An 18,665-nucleotide genomic window follows, 5' to 3' on the forward strand; every position below is an offset into this window, starting at 1 on the left:
CCTCCCAAAGTGCTGGGATTACAGGCATGAGCCACCACTCCCGGCCCTGAATTCTTGTGTCTTAGCTGATACTCAAGGATCCAGGGTAATGGGTGATTCACTTACGTCCATAATCCAAGGATGAGAAAACTGGGTCTGATTTTCCAAGCAGTGTTGCCCTTTCAGTTTTAATCACACACACTTTTATATGTGAACAACAACCACTGGTATTAAAGATATCTTCAACAGTTCAACTATCTAAGGGAATATTTCATTTAGCTGAGAGAAATATCAAGTACCTTTTTTAAAAGGTTACATTCCAAAAAATACCCTTTCAGATAACGCTTCTAAATAGAAGATGATTATGGTTTGTTATTTTAAAAACAGGACATAATCTCCATTTATTAGTTTGCAATGTTTATTAAACAATGAACTTAATGATTAAAAACTTTTATGCCATTTCCATCTATTGTACTTCACCCCATTCTTCTTATACGCTAAAGTTAACGTTTTGAATGGTTAAACCTTAGATTTGGCTTATTTCTATTTATCTTTTATTATACTTATCCTCATCTAATGGCAACTATGTACCAGAAGACTTGCAACTCTGCAGTTGCTCTGTGAGGTTGGATCACTGGGATAGGAGTATGGCCCCGTAATTGTGCCTTTGTGTCTTGACCTTTATCTTGTAACTTTCTCAACCTTGTCAGCTCAACTTTTTAATATCATCGCAATGTCTGTATTGAAAATTAACCCTCACACCTAACTTTGGATCTGCAGCAAAGAGTCAGAGAACTCCACTTTCAGGCCAATAATTGTTGGCTTCACATGTATACTGTTGGAAATGCTACTTGTCCTTCCCATGTGGCATCACCACCTTTTTTTTGTTTTCCAATATGGCATGAGCTAATCTTTCTAGTACATACAATTTCCATCAAATGTATGTTACATTGTTAAGAGCAATCAGAATTTTTTTTTCCTGAAAAACCCCCTTTTCAGGATATATTCCTGTTCAATTTTCTATAGCTGGGTAAGCACACTGTACTATTCCTGGGGCTGTTTTAAAAATACTGTCTGTGCTGATCCAAATCAAACAGACCTTTAGAGGGTGCTGACAATGATGTCTTCATTGAATATGATCACTGCTAAAGCTTTAGCTCCTTGTTTGCTCTGTAATGCTGTGCCAAGATCTTGGCCTTTACATGTTCCCAGAATCCCTGGAAACATTACTTATTTGTTTGTGAGCATCAGCTTTAGAATGGCTTTGCATTCACAACAAAATGTGAATCTCTTACTGGGTTGAAGTTGTTTTCTTTACCTAACCATAAGACTTGAAGCCAGTTAGAACAATTTTAAGTAATATCCTGTGTTGATGCATTTATAAAACACATCAGAAGTCGGAGTAACAGGATTCTTTTTTTTTTTCAACCTTTGGTCTAAAATTTTTTCCTAAATATTAAAGCATTAACATTTAAAAATTCTGAGGGATATTGATGAGAACTATGATTAAAGATTCACAATATTTCACTTTTAAAAAACTACTCTTCATATCCTAGCCTGATGACTTAAAGTTACCAGCAGAGTATCACAAAAATAAATCTAACATTCAAAATGGGTTTTAAATATCATAAAGGCTAAACATTATGATTCTACCAAGAAAAAACACTAAGAATATGAGCAGAAATAACATTTCACAATTTCTGTTTGAAGCTTTCAAAATAATACACTAGTAATTGATTCCCTTCTATTTTGGCTACATTTTGAGTAACAGAACAGAAGCATTGAACAAAATGGGTCCTTTTAAAAAACAACAAAAAAAGGCAAGTCAATACCAAGAACCAAGCATACTCCTATCAGAGGCAACGGCGGGGCACAGGGAGTGTAGCCCACCCAGTGGTTAGTCAGATAACATGGGAGCCACCATCCGCTTCTCCACTTGCCCTCTGGTGCGTGCCAGCCTTGGTGCCAGGGCGGCAGGGCCCTGACACATGTGGAGAGGCAGACAGTTTCACTGGCTCTCACTGGCTCCTCAGGCCGAAGTCCAGGCAGAAGTTGGCCTTGTGGGGTTCCTGTTGTCCTGCCGAACCATGGCACTCCCGGGACACTGCTAGAACGCTGGCCAAATCTTGCATGAGAAGTCACCTCCATTACAGTCTCCTCAATGTCGGGGGTCAGACTACAGGAAACCCCTTTTATCAGATTTTATGGTGTCTGTACACTAGCCAAGGAAAGTAAGAGAAAGAAAAAGAAAGCAACTTGTTTAACCTCATCTAATAGAAAGGAAAGGATTCTCCAAAGTAGTTGATCTGGGAATGAAGCCCAACATCCCAAAATCTCAGCTCAGTTTACTAGTTTTCATTTACCAGTGGTTTTTAGAAACTTAAATCATTATGATCCTATCTACTCCGAGCCATCATATCATTGGTTTCTCAAAGACAGAGTGGCCTGAAGTCACTGTTGCACACATATGAAATAATCTATGTACCATTTGACAATAATCTATACACAAAGCACATTCAGCCATACACATATCTCTATAGTACAGACACATATTTTAAAAAATTTTAAAAGCAGAGAGTCTCAAAAAGAGGTCTTCATTTGCCATTCTTAAGGCTACTAATAGGAAATACCACTTTTAATAAGGTTCCTCAAACACCACATGCGTATGTAGATGCAGAGATGAATATTCACATACCTGTGTATAGATGTTCAGAAACAAATACGACCACCACGCATGTGTGCAATCTCTTTTCTGAACCAGTAAAGACAATGCTTTCCTAAGCAATGTTTGAATTTTATTGTACTTTTTTTTAAAGAAAAGAGAATATCATAATCTTACACAATTTCTTTCAAATGGATAAACTTAGACAATTTATCAACGCTTCCTTACATTTTTACACCACGCTGAACTCCAACAGGTTTTTGTTTTAAGGTAAACCAGGTTTTTGGTCCTTCCCTGTGGAGAAGTTACTTTCAAGTCAGTGAAAGTTCTTGGCCCATGATTAAAAGTCTTTGCCAATTAGTACTCAACAACTTCAATTCATTTTTTTCTGGTTCAAGATGAGTAGGAGCCTAATAAGGCTGTGATAAAAGGGCAAAAGGCACTGAGAGCCAAAAGCGGATTAATGAGCTCCTCCATTTATTTGTCTTCCTAACAGCTGAACTGTTACAACTATTGACACTCTTCAAAAGGTTCCGCTCTGAACCCTGTCCAGGCACTGCAGGCTCCAATGGACATCTTCAAATCCAGAGAATGGAGGGGCAAGAGCTTCCCCTGTGTGATGCCAAAACCAACAAAGCCCCATGGATCAGGTAATGAAACTTCAGCTTTTCCCCCTTTGAGATTTATTTACTGGCAGCTGACAAGGGGCAAATTCAGCTCGAATTGTGCAGTCAAGGCCCTGTCAAGCTTTTAGAGGCACCCTTGTCTTGAAGCACCTTCATGACTGGCATTTCACTCAAAAGCCCTCGGCACTGGTCCTTAACAGCTTATGACATCACAAAGGACACTCCAGACAGATGCCTACATGGCATCCTGCAGCATTTTAAAAGAGAATTAGTGGTTTTAATTATGGTCGTAGTATGAAAGGGAACCATGCAAGCTCCACAGGAGACCTTTGATCAGACCCTTTTGCTAGTACAATGCCACGGAACTGTGACTATTCCTGGTAAGGGGCCTTTTCTTGCTGAATGACTCACCAGTGATCTTTGAATGCAGACAAGCTTCTAGCCCTCCCTCTTCATTAGTGAGCATTTCTATACAGGGGCCTATATAGTGCTTGGAGTCTAGGAGCTATACAATTGGGGGGAAAAGAAGCCCTACAGATTCTGGCCTCTACTTAGGAAGTGCTGAAGGACTCTGAGTGACTTTATTCATTAAAACAGGTTGCTATTAATTAACTGTCATAATAAAATAAAGAACTATTATTTGCATTTCTTACTATGTTCTCTTTAGTAATATGTATAAAAGATGCTTGTAACAGAAATGAATTTATTGGGCCACTTCCCCATCCCCCCTAATCCCTGCCTTTTTTTTTCCCCTTTGCATTTTGGCAGCAGGAGCCTACTAATTATTGGGCCTAGATCTCTGAGTCCAAATAGAAATAAAACATAAATATAAAATTAGTTAAGTAAATGCAAAATCTTTTTTACTCGCCAATCAGTTTCTGCAACTGAAATAAGCAAACATCAAATTAGCTTTTTTTTTTTTTTTTTAGTGATTTCTGAGAACAATCTAAGACAGTAAAATACAAACTTTTTTCAAAATATCACCCATTTGGTGTTTAGCTTGAAGTGTAAGACTATGTAACAACTATAGCTACTTGGTACTCTCACCTAAAGCCTAACATGATTCATTTTTTTCCAGGAAACAGAAAATGTCTTTGGTCTGGTATTAATATCAAAAGAATTTAACTTTAAAACTGATCCCAATAAGCATGGCCCTTACACAGTTCATGACCAATATTTAGTTATATGAAAATGGTTCATTCTCTTCTAGAATCTAATCCAGCGCAGTCATCTGGTGAAAGACTAGAAGTCAGAAGACTTTTCAAAAGCTTCTCACTGAAATGGTAATTTGGTAACACGGGATAAACAGAATTTTGCATAAATAGTAGATCTTAGTCACTGAACACCCCATTAAACAGTACTGCTGGACCATGATACTTATATCTGGGAGATGACTTAGTTTTAAATTTTTTATGCAGTTTCTTTTCTTGAAGGAAAAACTTCCGGACTTCAGAATTTTGGAAGCTGACTGATGAGCAGGTTTTTCATATTTTGCTGTCTCAGACATTTTTCCTATTTCTCAGACTTTGCAGTTCTTTTCTTAGGTGCTTTAGAGCACCTAAAATATCAGCTTGCTGTGGGTCATTCGGTGCTTTCTGAGAGTACAGACGGAAATGTCTGATGGTTTCAGATAACAGCACTTCAGGGTCTGCATCTCTTGCCTGAAGACGCAGCATCCGCTCACAGGCGATGGCGTAGTTCTTGTGCCAATTCACTGGGTGCTCCTTTTGTAAATAGACAATCTCCTTATAAAGCTAGAAAACAGCAGAAATGTTGGTATTCCATTGTTATTCTTTGACTTTTTTTTTTTCAAAAACAAAAATCACACAGAGGAATTAATAACAAGAAAAAAAAATTCAAGCAGCCTCCAGTAAAAATCTAATCATTGCTAGGCCATGCAGAAAATGCAAGAATGTTACTGTAATTATTACATTAGCAGGAGGCAAATATGGTGTATCTAAAACTGCTTCTGAGGTTTTCAGATGTTGCAGGGGAAACCTAAGACACACTGTGTTAGGACAAAATGCTCTTCCTCCAGAAAGATGTTCTGGGGAAGGGATTTAGTTTTAATTCATGGAAAGCTATTTACTCAACAGGCAGAAGGGTTGAAACTCTAAATTTAGCTGTTGGAGAAAAAAAAAAAAAACAGCTTTCTTTAGAAGACTGCCTGGAAAAAGAACTTAAAGGAATTTAAATTTTTGTCCCACATTTTTGACAGAAATTTCTCTCTATATTAAAAGCAACACTAATAACAATAGCAACGATAAAACAATCCAGACAAATTCATCATCATAGAGGCTGGGTGTGATAGAATTTAAGAGATATCCATAAAGCGAGATACTGAAAAGCTTCACAGTATCCTGTAATTTACAATTTTGATAGTTAAAACTTTGCCCATAGGAATTTAGAATTTCATTTTTCAACATCAGAGAGAGTATTAATTGGATAGTTAGATTTTTTGATACTGAGTTTTCTAGAGGAAACACATCAAAAATTTAACAAATAAAAATGCAGATACAAATCTGCAAAATGGAATATTACAGTTGCTTATTTGGGAATCTCACAGCTTTCTTGGAGATTGTCAAGTTAGAGCTGTATTCACAGGAGTTACCTGTAGACTTTCTGAGCGCACAGAAAAACAATAGTGCTTTCTCCAAGGGACACGTGCTTTTTGAGTTAGACATGACATAATTTAGTTAAAAGAAACCTAATCATATTATCTATTTTTCCAATTCCTACTCCAGGGCAGACAAATGCATACCTATTTTTAAACAGCACCCTCATGAAATATTCCACAATTCATGTTTGACATGTTGTTTCAATAGTTAATAACCCTCAGTTGTCCAGCTTCCTTTTAAAGCAAATTTCCCCTTAGTTCCCTTTATTTTATACAGTAGGGAAAAGGCTGGGCATGGTGGCCCATGCCTGCAATCCCGGCACTTTGGGAGGCCGAGGCCAGAGGATTGCTTGAGATCAGGAGTGGGAGACGAGCCTGGCCCACAAAGCAAGACTCCTTCTCCAGTTATAAAAAATAAATAAAAAAGAAAGAAAAAATGGGAAAGAATCACCATGCACTTTCATATACATCAAGGTTACTGTCAGACTCCTACCCTTTTATCCTCTTGGTAAAATATTCAAAGTTGCTTTACCCTTTTTGTCACCATCCTTTTTTCTCTAGTGGTTTCACTTCCTGAGCCCTCCTCTGATAAGACACGGGTGTAAAGGCTGTAGCATGCTGCCTCACACAAAGCAGGTATTAAGGAACTCTTCAGTTTTCAAAATCCTACAAGTTTTTTATTGTTGTTTTACAGATATCAATTTTATTTTTTAAATTAAGTATATATTTTTAAATTTTATTATACTTTAAGTTTTAGGGTACATGTGCACAACGTGCAGGTTTGTTACCTATATATACATGTGCCATGTTGGTGTGTTGCACCCGTTAACTCATTTAGCATTAGGCATATCTCCTAATGCTGTACCTCCCCACTTCCCCTACCCCACAACAGTCCCTGGTGTGTGATGTTCCCCTTCCTGTATCCATGTGTTCTCATTGTTCAATTCCCACCTATGAGTGAGAACATGTGGTGTTTGGTTTTTTGTCCTTGTGATAGTTTGCTGAGAATGACGGTTTCCAGCTTCATCCATGTCCCTACAAAGGACATGAACTCATCCTTTTTTATGGCTGCATAGTATTCCATGGTGTATATGTGCCACATTTTCTTAATCTAGTCTATCTTTGTTGGACATTTGGGTTGGTTCCAAGTCTATGCTATTGTGAATAGTGCCGCAATAAACATACATGTGCATGTGTCTTTATAGCAGCATGATTTATAATCCTTTGGGTATATACCCAGTAATGGGATGGCTGGGTCAAATGGTATTTCTAGTTCTAGATCCCTGAGGAATCGCCACACTGACCTCCACAATGGTTGAACTAGTTTACAGTCCCACCAACAGTGTAAAAGTGTTCCTATTTCTCTACATCCTCTCCAGCACCTGTTGTTTCCTGACTTTTTAATGACGGCCATTCTAACTGGTGTGAGATGGTATCTCATTGTGGTTTTGATTTGCATTTCTCTGATGGCCAGTGATGATGAGCATTTTTTTCATGTGTTTTTTGGCTGCATAAATGTCTTCTTTTGAGAAGTGTCTGTTCATATCCTTTGCCCACTTTTTGATGGGGCTGTTTTTTTTCTTGTAAATTTGAGTTCTTTGTAGATTCTGGATATTAGCCCTTTGTCAGATGAGTAACTTGCAGAAATTTTCTCCCATTCTGTAGGTTGCCTGTTCACTCTCTGGTAGTTTCTTTTGCTGTGCAGAAGCTCTTTAGTTTAATTAGATCCCATTTGTCAATTTTGGCTTTTGTTGCCATTGCTTTTGGTGTTTTAGACATGAAGTCCTTGCCCATGCCTATGTCCTGAATGGTATTGCCTAGGTTTTCTTCTAGGGTTTTTATGGTTTTAGGTCTAACATGTAAGTCTTTAATACATCCTAAATTAATTTTTGTATAAGGTGTAAGGAAGGGATTCAGTTTCAGCTTTCTATATATGGCTAGCCAGTTTTCCCAGCACCATTTATTAAATAGGGAATCCTTTCCCCATTTCTTGTTTTGGTCAAGTTTGTCAAAGATCAGATATTTGTAGATATGCAGCATTATTTCTGAGACCTCTGTTCTGTTCCATTGGTCTATATCTCTGTTTTGGTACCAGTACCATGCTGTTTTGGTTACTGTAGCCTTGTAGTATAGTTTGAAGTCAAGTAGTGTGATGCCTCCAGCTTTGTTCTTTTGGCTTAGGATTGACTTGGCGATGCGGGCTCTTTTTTGGTTCCATATGAACTTTAAAGTAGTTTTTTCCAATTCTGTGAAGAAAGTCATTGGTAGCTTGATGGGGATGGCCTTGAATGTATAAATTACCTTGGGCAGTATGGCCATTTTCACAATATTGATTCTTCCTACCCATGAGCATGGAATGTTCTTCCATTTGTTTGTATCCTCTTTTATTTCATTGAGCAGTGGTTTGTAGGTCTCCTTGAAGAGGTCCTTCACATCCCTTGTAAGTTGGATTCCTAGGTATTTTATTCTCTTTGAAGCAATTGTGAATGGGAGTTCACTCATGATTTGGCTCTCTGTTTGTCTGTTATTGGTGCATAAGAATGCTTGTGATTTTTGCACACTGATTTTGTATCCTGAGACTTTGCTGAAGTTGCTTATCAGCTTAAGCAGATTTTGGGCTGAGACAATGGGGTTTTCTAGATACACAATCATGTCATCTGCAAACAGGGACAATTTGACTTCCTCTTTTCCTAACTGAATGCCCTTTATTTCCTTCTCCTGCCTGATTGCCCTGGCCAGAACTTCTAACACTATGTTGAATAGGAGTGGTGAGAGAGGGCATCCCTGTCTTGTGCCAGTTTTCAAAGGGAATGCTTCCAGTTATTGTCCATTCAGTATGATATTGGCTGTGGGTTTGTCATAGATAGCTCTTATTATTTTGAGATACGACCCATCAATATCTAATTTATTGAGAGTTTTTAGCATGAAGGGTTGTTGAATTTTGTCAAAGGCCTTTTCTGCATCTATTGAGATAATCATGTGGTTTTTGTCTTTGGTTCTGTTTATATATTGGATTACATTTATCGACTTGCGTATGTTGAACCAGCCTTGCATCCCAGGGATGAAGCCCACTTGTTCATGGTGGATAAGCTTTGTGATGTGTTCTTGGATTTGGTTTGCCAGTATTTTATTGAGGATTTTTGCATCAATGTTCATCAAGGATATTGGTCTGAAATTCTCTTTTTTTGTTGTGTCTCTGCCAGGCTTTGGTATCAGGATGATGCTGGCCTCATAAAATGAGTTAGGGAGGATTCCCTCTTGTTCTATTGATTGGAATCGTTTCAGAAGGAATGGTACCAGTTCCTCCTTGTACCTCTGGTAGAATTCGGCTGTGAATCCATCTATTCCTGGACTTTTTTGGGTTGGTAAGCTATTAATTATTGCCTCAATTTCAGAGCCTGTTATTGGTCTATTCAGAGATTCACCTTCTTCCTGGTTTAGTCTTGGGAGGGTGTATGTGTCGAAGAATTTATCCATTTCTTCTAGATTTTCTAGTTTATTTGCGTAGAGGTGTTTATAGTATTCTCTGATGGTAGTTTATATTTCTGTGCGATCAGTGGTGACATCCCCTTTGTCATGTTTTTATTGCATCTATTTGACTCTTCTCTCTTTTCTTCTTTATTAGTCTTGCTAGCAGTCTATCAATTTTGTTGATCTTTTCAAAAAACCAGCTCCTGGATTCCACTGATTTTTTGAAGGGTTTTTTGTGTCTCTATTTCCTTCAGTTCTGCTCTGATCTTAGTTATTTCTTGCCTTCTGCTAGCTTTTGAATGTGTTTGCTCTTGCTTCTCTAGCTCTTTTAATTGTGATGTTAGGGTGTCAATTTTAGATTTTTCTTGCTTTCTCTTGTGGGCATTTAGTGCTATAAATTTCCCTCTACACACTGCTTTGAATGTGTCCCAGAGATTCTGGTATGTTGTGTCTTTGTTCTCATTGGTTTCAAAGAACATCTTTATTTCTGCCTTCATTTTGTTATGTACCCAGTAGTCATTCAGGAGCAGGTTGTTCAGTTTCCATGTAGTTGATCTGTTCTGAGTGAGTTTCTCAATCCTGAGTTCTAGTTTGATTGCACTGTGGTCTGAGAGACAGTTTGTTATAATTAATTTCTGTTCTTTTATATTTGCTGAGGAGTGCTTTACTTCCAACTATGCGGTCAATTTTGGAATAAGTGCGATGTGCTGAGAAGAATGTATCTGTTGATTTGGGGTGGAGAGTTCTGTAGATGTCTATTAGGTCTGCTTGGTGCAGACGCTGAGTTCAAGTCCTGGATGTCCTTGTTAACTTTCTGTCTCTTTGATCTGTCTAATGTTGACAGTGGGGTGTTAAAGTCTCCCATTATTATTGTGTGGGAGTCTAAGTCTCTTTGTAGGTTACTAAGGACTTGCTTTATGAATCTGGGTGCTCCTGTATTGGGTGCATATAGATTTAGGTTAGTTCTTCTTGTTGAATTGATCCCTTTACCATTATGTAATGGCCTTGTCTGTTCTGATCTTTGTTGGTTTAAAGTCTGTTTTATCAGAGACTAGGATTGCAACCCCTGCCTTTTTTTGTTTTCCATTTGCTTGGTAGATCTTCCTCCATCCCTTTATTTTGAGCCTATGTGTGTCTCTGCATGAGAGATGGGTTTCCTGAATACAGCACACTGATGGGTCTTGACTCTTCATCCAATTGGCCAGTCTGTGTCTTTTAATTGGCGCATTTAGCCCATTTACATTTAAGGTTAGTATTGTTATGTGTGAATTTGATCCTGTCATTATGATGTTAGCTGGTTATTTTGCTCATTAGTTGATGCAGTTTCTTCCTAGCCTTGATGGTCTTTACAATTTGGCATGTTTTTGCAGTGGCTGGTACCAGTTGTTCCTTTCCATGTTTAGTGCTTCCTTCAGGAGCTCTTTTAGGGCAGGCCTGGTGGTGACAAAATCTCTCAGCATTTGCTCGTCTGTAAAGCATTTTATTTCTCCTTCACTTATGAAGCTTAGTTTGGCTGGATATGAAATTCTGGGTTGAAAATTCTTTTCTTTAAGAATGTTGAATATTGGCCCCTACTCTCTTCTGGCTTGTAGAGTTTCTGCTGAGAGATCAGCTGTTAGTCTGATGGGCTTCCCTTTGTGGGTAACCCAACCTTTCTCTCTGGCTGCCCTTAACATTTTTTCCTTCATTTCAACTTTGGTGAATCTGACAATTATGTGTCTTGGGGTTGCTCTTCTCAAGGAGTATCTTTGTGGCATTCTCTGTATTTCTTGAATTTGAATGTTGGCCTGCCTTGCTAGATTGAGGAAGTTCTCCTGGATAATATCCTGCAGTGTTTTCCAACTTGGTTCCATTCTCCCCATCACTTTCAGGTACACTAAACAAACGTAGATTTGGTCTTTTCACATAGTCCCATATTTCTTGGAGGGTTTGTTTCTTTTTATTCTTTTTTCTCTAAACTTCTCTTCTTGCTTCATTTCATTCATTTTGTCTTCCATCACTGATACCCTTTTCTTCCAGTTGAACGCATCGGCTACTGAGGCTTGTGCATTCGTCACATAGTTCTCATGCCGTGGTTTTCAGCTCCATCAGGTCCTTTAAGCACTTCTCTGCATTGGTTATTCTAGTTATCCATTCATCTAATTTTTTTCAAGGTTTTTAACTTCTTTGCCATTGGTTCGAACTTCCTCCTTTAGCTTGGAGTAGTTTGATCATCTGAAGCCTTCTTCTCTCAACTCATCAAAGTCATTCTCTGTCCAGCTTTCTTTGGAGGAGGAGAGGTGCTCTGATTTTTAGAGTTTCCGGTTTTTCTGCTCTGTTTTTTCCCCATCTTTGTGGTTTTATCTACCTTTGGTCTTTGATGATGGTGACATACAGATGGGTTTTTGGTGTGGATGTCCTTTCTGTTTGTTAGTTTTCCTTCTAACAGTCAGCACCCTCAGCTGCAGGTCTGTTGGAGTTTGCTGGAGGTCCACTCCAGACCCTGTTTGCCTGGGTATCAGCAGCGGTGGCTGCAGAACAGCAGATATTGGTGAACTGCAAATGCTGCTGCCTGATCGTTCCTCTGGTAGTTTTGTCTCAGAGGAGTACCCGGCCTTGTGAGGTGTCAGTCTGCCCCTACTGTGGGGGTGCCTCCCAGTTAGGGACCAACTTGAGGAGGCAGTCTGCCTGTTCTCAGATCTCAGGTTGCATGCTGGGAGAACCACTATTCTCTTCAAAGCTGTCAGACAGGGACATTTAAGTCTGCAGAGGATATTGCTGTCTTTTGTTTGTCTGTGCCCTGCCCCCAGAGGTGGAGCCTACAGAGGCAGGCAGGCCTCCTTGAGCTGTGGTGGGCTCCACCCAGTTTGAGCTTCCCAGCTGCTTTGTTTACCTGCTGAAGCCTCAGCAATGGCGGGTGCCCCTCCCCCAGCCTTGCTGCCACCTTGCAGTTTGATCTCAGACTGCTCTGCTAGCAATGAGCGAGGTTCCATAGGCATATGACCCTCTGAGCCAGGTGTGGGATATAATCTCCTGGTGTGCTGTTTGCTAAGACGGTTGGAAAAGCACAGTATTAGGGTGGGAGTGACCCAATTTTCCACGTGCCATCTGTCACCCCTTTCACTAGGAAAGGGAATTCCCTGCCCCCTTGCGCTTCCCGGGTGAGGCAATGCCTTGCCCTGCTTCGGCTCATGCACGGTGTGCTGCACCCACTGTCCTGCACTCCCTGGTGAGATGAAACCGGTACCTCAGTTGGAAATGCAGAAATCACCCGTCTTCTGCATCGCTCACGCTGGGATCTGTAGACTGGAGCTGTTCCTATTTGGCCATCTTGGCTCCACCTCCTATAATACATATTTCTATACAAATATATACCTGTTAGATTGATGTTTGTTACTTTTAATTTTTGCAGGTACACAGTTGGTGTATATATGTATAAGGTACATGAGATATTTTGATACAGGCCTGCCATGCATAATAATCACATCAGAGTAAATGGGGTATCCATCACCTCAAGCATTTATCCCTTCTTTGGGTTACAATCCAATTATACTCTTTTAGTTATTTTTAAATGTATCATAATGTTGCTGGTTGTAGTTACCCTATTGTGCTATCAAATATTAGATCATATTCATTCTGTCTAACTATATTTTTGTACCTATTAACCATCCCCAACCCAGCGCCCCGCACTAAAGTGTTGAAGTCCGATATAGATGCCAACACTTCCAGCAGCATTTCCCCAGCTGCTCCAGAGAATGGAGGCTCATGCATGACCCACCTACTAGTCTTCAGGCAGCAGGACAACTGTGCTACCTTTTTCTGGAACATTTTGTTACTGACACATTATCAGCTTATTTTAGATGTCCTATTAAGTCACATGTACCATATCTTAAGCCCATCATTCTTATGTGGAATTATATTTCCTCCCCTACCTACATGTGTTGCTGTGATATTAGTCTTAGTGGATGTATTCTGTTAGTTGGGGACACCTTCAAATTATCCAATTTATTCCTATAGCATTGCCTACTCCCTGCCCTGCTCCTTGACCACAGCTAAGTTATTAAGTCACCTGAACTTAATATTCTGTATGAGCTATTGAGTAGGATAATATAAACAGCAAAAATATATTCTTTACACCTAAGATGAACATTCTTGAAAAACTAGCACGGGGGGGTGGTAATTCAGTAATTACCATGAAGTAATTGGCCTCATTTGTCTTGTAAACATTGTCACACATCTGAAGACTATGCAAAAGAGATACCAATAATCTGTATTGACTGAAAAAAAATAGAGCTTGCTGACCCAAAGGGACAATAAATCCACAAACGAGCTTTAGTAGTAGCCTAACAACTGACCATGGAAGAGGTCACTGATGAGAATATAAAGTATCAGTAAGTCTCAGATTTCTCCCAACTAAATACTACTTGTTTTTCATAGAATTACAAGGTATTAGAGATAAACAGGATTATTATATGAACGGGATATGAAAGGTGAGCTTTTCAAGTTTAAAGTCCTTTCTTTTTTTCTTTTTTTAGAAAAAAAAAAAAAAAATCAAGGCCTGGAAAGGTTCATTGACTCACAGTTGACAACAACTTCTAGGCAGAGTGGGCCTAGAAGCTGGGCCTCCCTACTGCCAGACAGAACTCCAGCATGCTGCCTTCTATAATCAGGTATCTTGCTGTCCTCAAGTGGGGTGTCTCGGAGGGTTCTGCCTTTGCCCCCATGGCTTGCTCCTTATGGACTGCTCTCCCCTCCCTCTCTCGCTTCCTTGCCCTACCATCTGTCTGGTTAGCTCCTTCTGATCTTTCAAGATGACACTCCAATGACATCCTCTCTGGAAGCCTTCCCTTCCTCCCTCCCTCACCAGCCTACTTCCCAGCTTGCTCTGGTCCAGGGCTCTGGGTTTCTGTAGCACCCTTGTGTGCCTCTCACAGCACTCACAAGACTGACCTGTGACTGAGGACTTGATCTTCTGTCTCCCTCTCTAGACTGCCACCTTTTTGATAGCAGGGATAAGACTTTATTGCCTCCAACACACTATTTGCTATGGAGTGGGTGCTCCAGAAATGCTTTGTGAGTGAATGAATAAGTGAATAAATAAGGAACCAGAGATCACAATTGAGAAGTAAAAGTAGTCATACTGATTGGGCACCATGCTATTTTGTCTTAGCACCAAACACTTGTCCTGGCTGAGTAGAACCACAGCAGTCTAAAGATGGCAGAAATATCTCAGCTGCTCATATATATAGGTCCTACCCTCTTGTTTTCATTGGCCCTTGTCAGGATATTAGTTTCCTATAGAGCAGACTCTGCAAGTGTCCGAAGTGGCCGGTGCCATAAGTCACAGCAAAGCAGAGACTTGGTTACAATAGTGCCACAGCAAGCCTCTTGTATCTGCTCCCACTTCCCATCAGAAAGGACCGATTTGTGCAAGACCTTTGGTGTGGCTGTGTCTTCCGAAGGTTCGTTTGGCTTCCTGGGGCCACAGTTAGAACACAGAGCCACCCTCCATGACTCTTTATCTCTTCTCGTCAAATCTCAACAAGCCAGGGCCCTATCATCATTTCAAGTGTAGCCAGGATCATGACCTTTGCAGAGAGAGTAACCAGCTAGAACTTGTTTTATATGAAGCTATTATATTAGTTTCCTATTGCCACTGTAACAAATTACCACAAACATAGTGGTTTAAAACAACATACATTTATTATCTCACACTTCTGGAGGTGAGAAGTCATAAAACCAGCATGACTGCGTTCCTTCAGGAGGCTCTAGAGGACACTCTGTTTCCAGCTTCCTCCAGAGGCAGCCTGCACTCTTTTACTCCTGGCTCCCTCCATCTGCAAAGGCAGCATGTAGAATCTTCAAGTTTCTCTCTCTCTGCCCTCTGCTTCTGCATGTCTACTTCAATGACTCTGACCTGCCTGCTTCCCTTTCATGATGACCTTTATGATTATACTGGGCCCACCTGGATAATCTGGGATAAACCCCCTGTCTCAAGACACCTAACTTAATCCCCACCACCCCCTGCTTTGTTACATAGGTAACATATTCACAGGTTGTGGAGATTAGGACATAGACATCTTTTTTGGGTGGGAGGTATTATTCTGCCTACCACAGTCATTTACTTTGGATATTGTGATACAATTGAGGATTTGTCCATATGTGCTGCTTTATACCACCCAAATTAAGAGAGAAATAAAAGAATAAAAATTCTAATGTGATATACCCTCTATCCATCCCAAACAATCACCATCACCTTCCCACAAAATATATCTATATCTACATATAAAACTATAACATACGTCATATGCATGAGCGTAGAGTTGAGCTTTCACTTTTGAAGGCATGTGAGCAGTTTCTGCCAGGTTAAAGATGAAGAACGGTGTTTTCATCCTGGGGGTGGGGATAGGAACTTTCATTAAAATCATACAGTCAATTGCACATTCAGGGCTAAATCTTCCAGGCTTCTCCACTGATAAGGGATGTACAAAATCTTTTACTGTATTATTTTCAATTCTCTTATATTCATGGACATTTGCTCTGAACCAACAACAATCCCTCCACCCACCCACCAAGATGCTGCATTCACACTGATGACCAAATCTTTTAGAAAAGAAGCTTACACTTATCATCACTCTTATACATTGTTCATCCTCCAAGTGTATGTTATTGTTATGCAAGAGAAGCCAGGAAAAGGGGAAACCTGCTGAGTTTGCCAACACATCCCTGAAGGTACCCATCACGAAGCTCATGCCATGTGTGCCCAGTTCTTCCAAGGTGGCCAGACCCTTAGACCCCATGAACTCATCCAGGTTGTATTCAGAATGCCAATTAAATCAATACTTGTGCAAATAATGACCTCTTTCTTCTTTTATGTGATTTCTTCCCTGCTTTCCCACATTCAATCACAGTGAATTGTGCAAACATATGGTATATCTTTGATCAGTTCCTTAAAGTAAGAATTTGTCCCTATGACTACAATGACAACTTAAAATATGCTATTTTCTGACTTATTCAAAAATACTATTGCATATAGTGTATATATATATATATTTGCAATCATTATTTTGCAGCTGTATTTCTTGACCACTCTTTAAAAACCTCTTTAAACTTATGTAAGCTCTTTATATCATAACTGTTCTCAGTGCACAGTCCCTGGCTCAGACTGGACATCAATATATTTTTGCTGAAGGAAGCACTCCCTATGTGAAAGATACTCCGTCTGCACTACTTAGGACTTTTACATTAATACTTAGGCCAAAGTTTGTTAGTGTTATTTCGATTAAAAAAAAAAAATGACAGGAACCAAAAGAAGCAGTTGCATCACTATGAAATGTTCCATAAAGGACAGAATGACATCTCTCCTCTCTGAACTACAGCAAAGAACAGGCTCCATCAGATTAATATTTCAATCTCCTTTAACGTGTCTGTCTGCTCATTGGACTATGAGCTTCATGAGGGTAGCAACTGTGTCATATTCATATGTGTAGCTTCAATGCCTAGCCCAGTGCCTGGCCTCCAGTAAGTACTGAATAAGTGCTTAACTAATTAACAGGCACATTACAAATGGAGGCGAGGTTGTAATGATTAACTTCTACTCAATTGATTACACTCACTTTAATTAAGGCAAGAAAGCATAGGAGAGATGAGTGTTCCAGAGGCAGACAGATGTGAACTTTGGACTCCATCACTAGCAGCAGTGTGCCCTTGGACAAGTAGCCTTTCCACATCTAGTTTGTTCTTTTATAAAATGGGGATCATAATAACCTCAGAAGTTATTGTGTCGATGAACTGAAATATTCATGTATAATGATTAGTACAGTGCCTCAAAAACATACTCATAAATGCTATTTTTATTATCACTACTCACTCCTACTCTCAAAATTAAAAGTGCCATAGGCTACTTCCCTGCCATATTAAAAACAGACTGCACACACAAAAATGTAGAATAGTCACCTCGCTTGCCACATTTCTTCATTGGCCACAGATTCCCAAGAAGATGGATCAAACCTGTAGTTACAAGAAAACAGTAATATCTTTCTGTCATCCACATTTTTTTTTTTTTTTGAGACAGAATTTTGCTCTTGTTGCCCAGGCTGGAATGCAATGGTGCGATCTTGGCTCACTGCAACCTCCACCTCCTGGGTTCAAGTGATTCTCCTGCCCCCGCCTCCCAAGTAGCTGGGATTACAGGCGCCCACCACCACACCCAGATAATTTTTGTATTTTTAGTAGAAATAGAGTTTCACCATGTTGGCTAGGCTGGTTTCGAACTCCTGACCTCAGGTGATCCCCTGCTTCAGCCTCCCAAAATACTGGGATTATAGGCGTGAACCACCATGCCCAGGCATCATCCACATTTTTGCAATGGATACATCATAACTTTTATCATCTGACAAGGCCAATAAGATGAATCTTGAAATACCGACAGTGATCAAATTAATAAACTTGTTCTCCTAAAAAAGCTGAATTATAAGGAAGTTTGAGTTGTGGTAAATACCTTCTTAATCTGCATAATGAGCTCCCATGCCTCAAGAGAGCAAACAGAAGATTCATGGGAAGACACTGAAAGTATCTGGGGAGCCAGGCGTTCATAAGAACTATATGTCAGATGGCAACAGGGCAGAGGTGAGATGTAGGTCACTCTATGGACAGAGGTAAGAGCCAAAGAAAGAGCCGTGAAACAAGGGGATCAGCCTGAAGGGAGGGGACTCCTGGCTTGGAAAATCACTGCTGGAGCTTTGATGCTGCTCAAAGAACAATGGCCAGGCCATTTGATTTTTCTTTCTCTTAATTAAAAATTTTCTTACTACATACATATTTGATAGAATGGGGATAATGAGCAAAGTTATACACGTGTACTAGTTGTCAGCTGTTCTGGCTTTTTCTTATGACGGCCACAGAGTTTTGATCATCCATCTCTGGCTGTTATACAACAATGTGGTCTGTATTTCTGCATACTGACTTTTCAAAAAACCTTTACAGTGTTTTAAAATATAATCTTGTCTGTTGCTCTTAGATTATAAGCAATAGGTTATATAATCTTTAAATAATTCATAATTTTAAAAGTAGGTAATGGAGGCACATTTCTTTAGATAGTGACTCTGTGTGTGTGTGTGAAATCAAGTAAAAGAATCGCTACTCCATAGGTAGAGCAGCCTAGATAGTGACTCATTTTCTATATAGGAAAGATTAAGCTCTATGTAGAAATGCTTAATGGAAGGCTAGTAATGCCCCAACAACATAACCAGATTGATGCCAAGAAACTCTGAAAACAAAGCTACTCAAAGCTGAGTCTTCCCTCACAGAGAAGTTATCTGCCATTCTTAAA

General features: G+C 39.7%; 1 protein-coding gene across 9 annotated transcripts in view; it reads right to left on the reverse strand.

Moving 5' to 3' along the window:
• Positions 1-379: 379 nt before the first annotated feature.
• Positions 380-18,665, reverse strand: part of TMEM260 (transmembrane protein 260) — a 311,795-nt gene continuing 293,509 nt past the window's right edge. For 5 of the 9 annotated variants that reach the window (XM_063645547.1, XM_063645546.1, XM_063645549.1 and 2 more), the window contains 3 exons: positions 17,291-17,344; positions 15,637-15,727; positions 380-5,021 (listed from right to left, as the gene is read on the reverse strand). In XM_063645547.1, coding sequence (XP_063501617.1) covers positions 4,767-5,021; positions 15,637-15,727; positions 17,291-17,344 — 400 coding nt within the window. In that variant the 3' untranslated portion in view covers positions 380-4,766. Of the gene's footprint in view, positions 5,022-15,636; positions 15,728-16,950; positions 17,126-17,290; positions 17,345-18,665 lie in introns of those variants that run through there. The other 4 variants (XM_055289270.2, XM_063645548.1, XR_010122353.1 and 1 more) reach the window with 3 other exon arrangements.

Source organism: Symphalangus syndactylus, chromosome 8 (assembly GCF_028878055.3).
Source record: "Symphalangus syndactylus isolate Jambi chromosome 8, NHGRI_mSymSyn1-v2.1_pri, whole genome shotgun sequence".
Classification (NCBI taxonomy): domain Eukaryota; kingdom Metazoa; phylum Chordata; class Mammalia; order Primates; family Hylobatidae; genus Symphalangus; species Symphalangus syndactylus.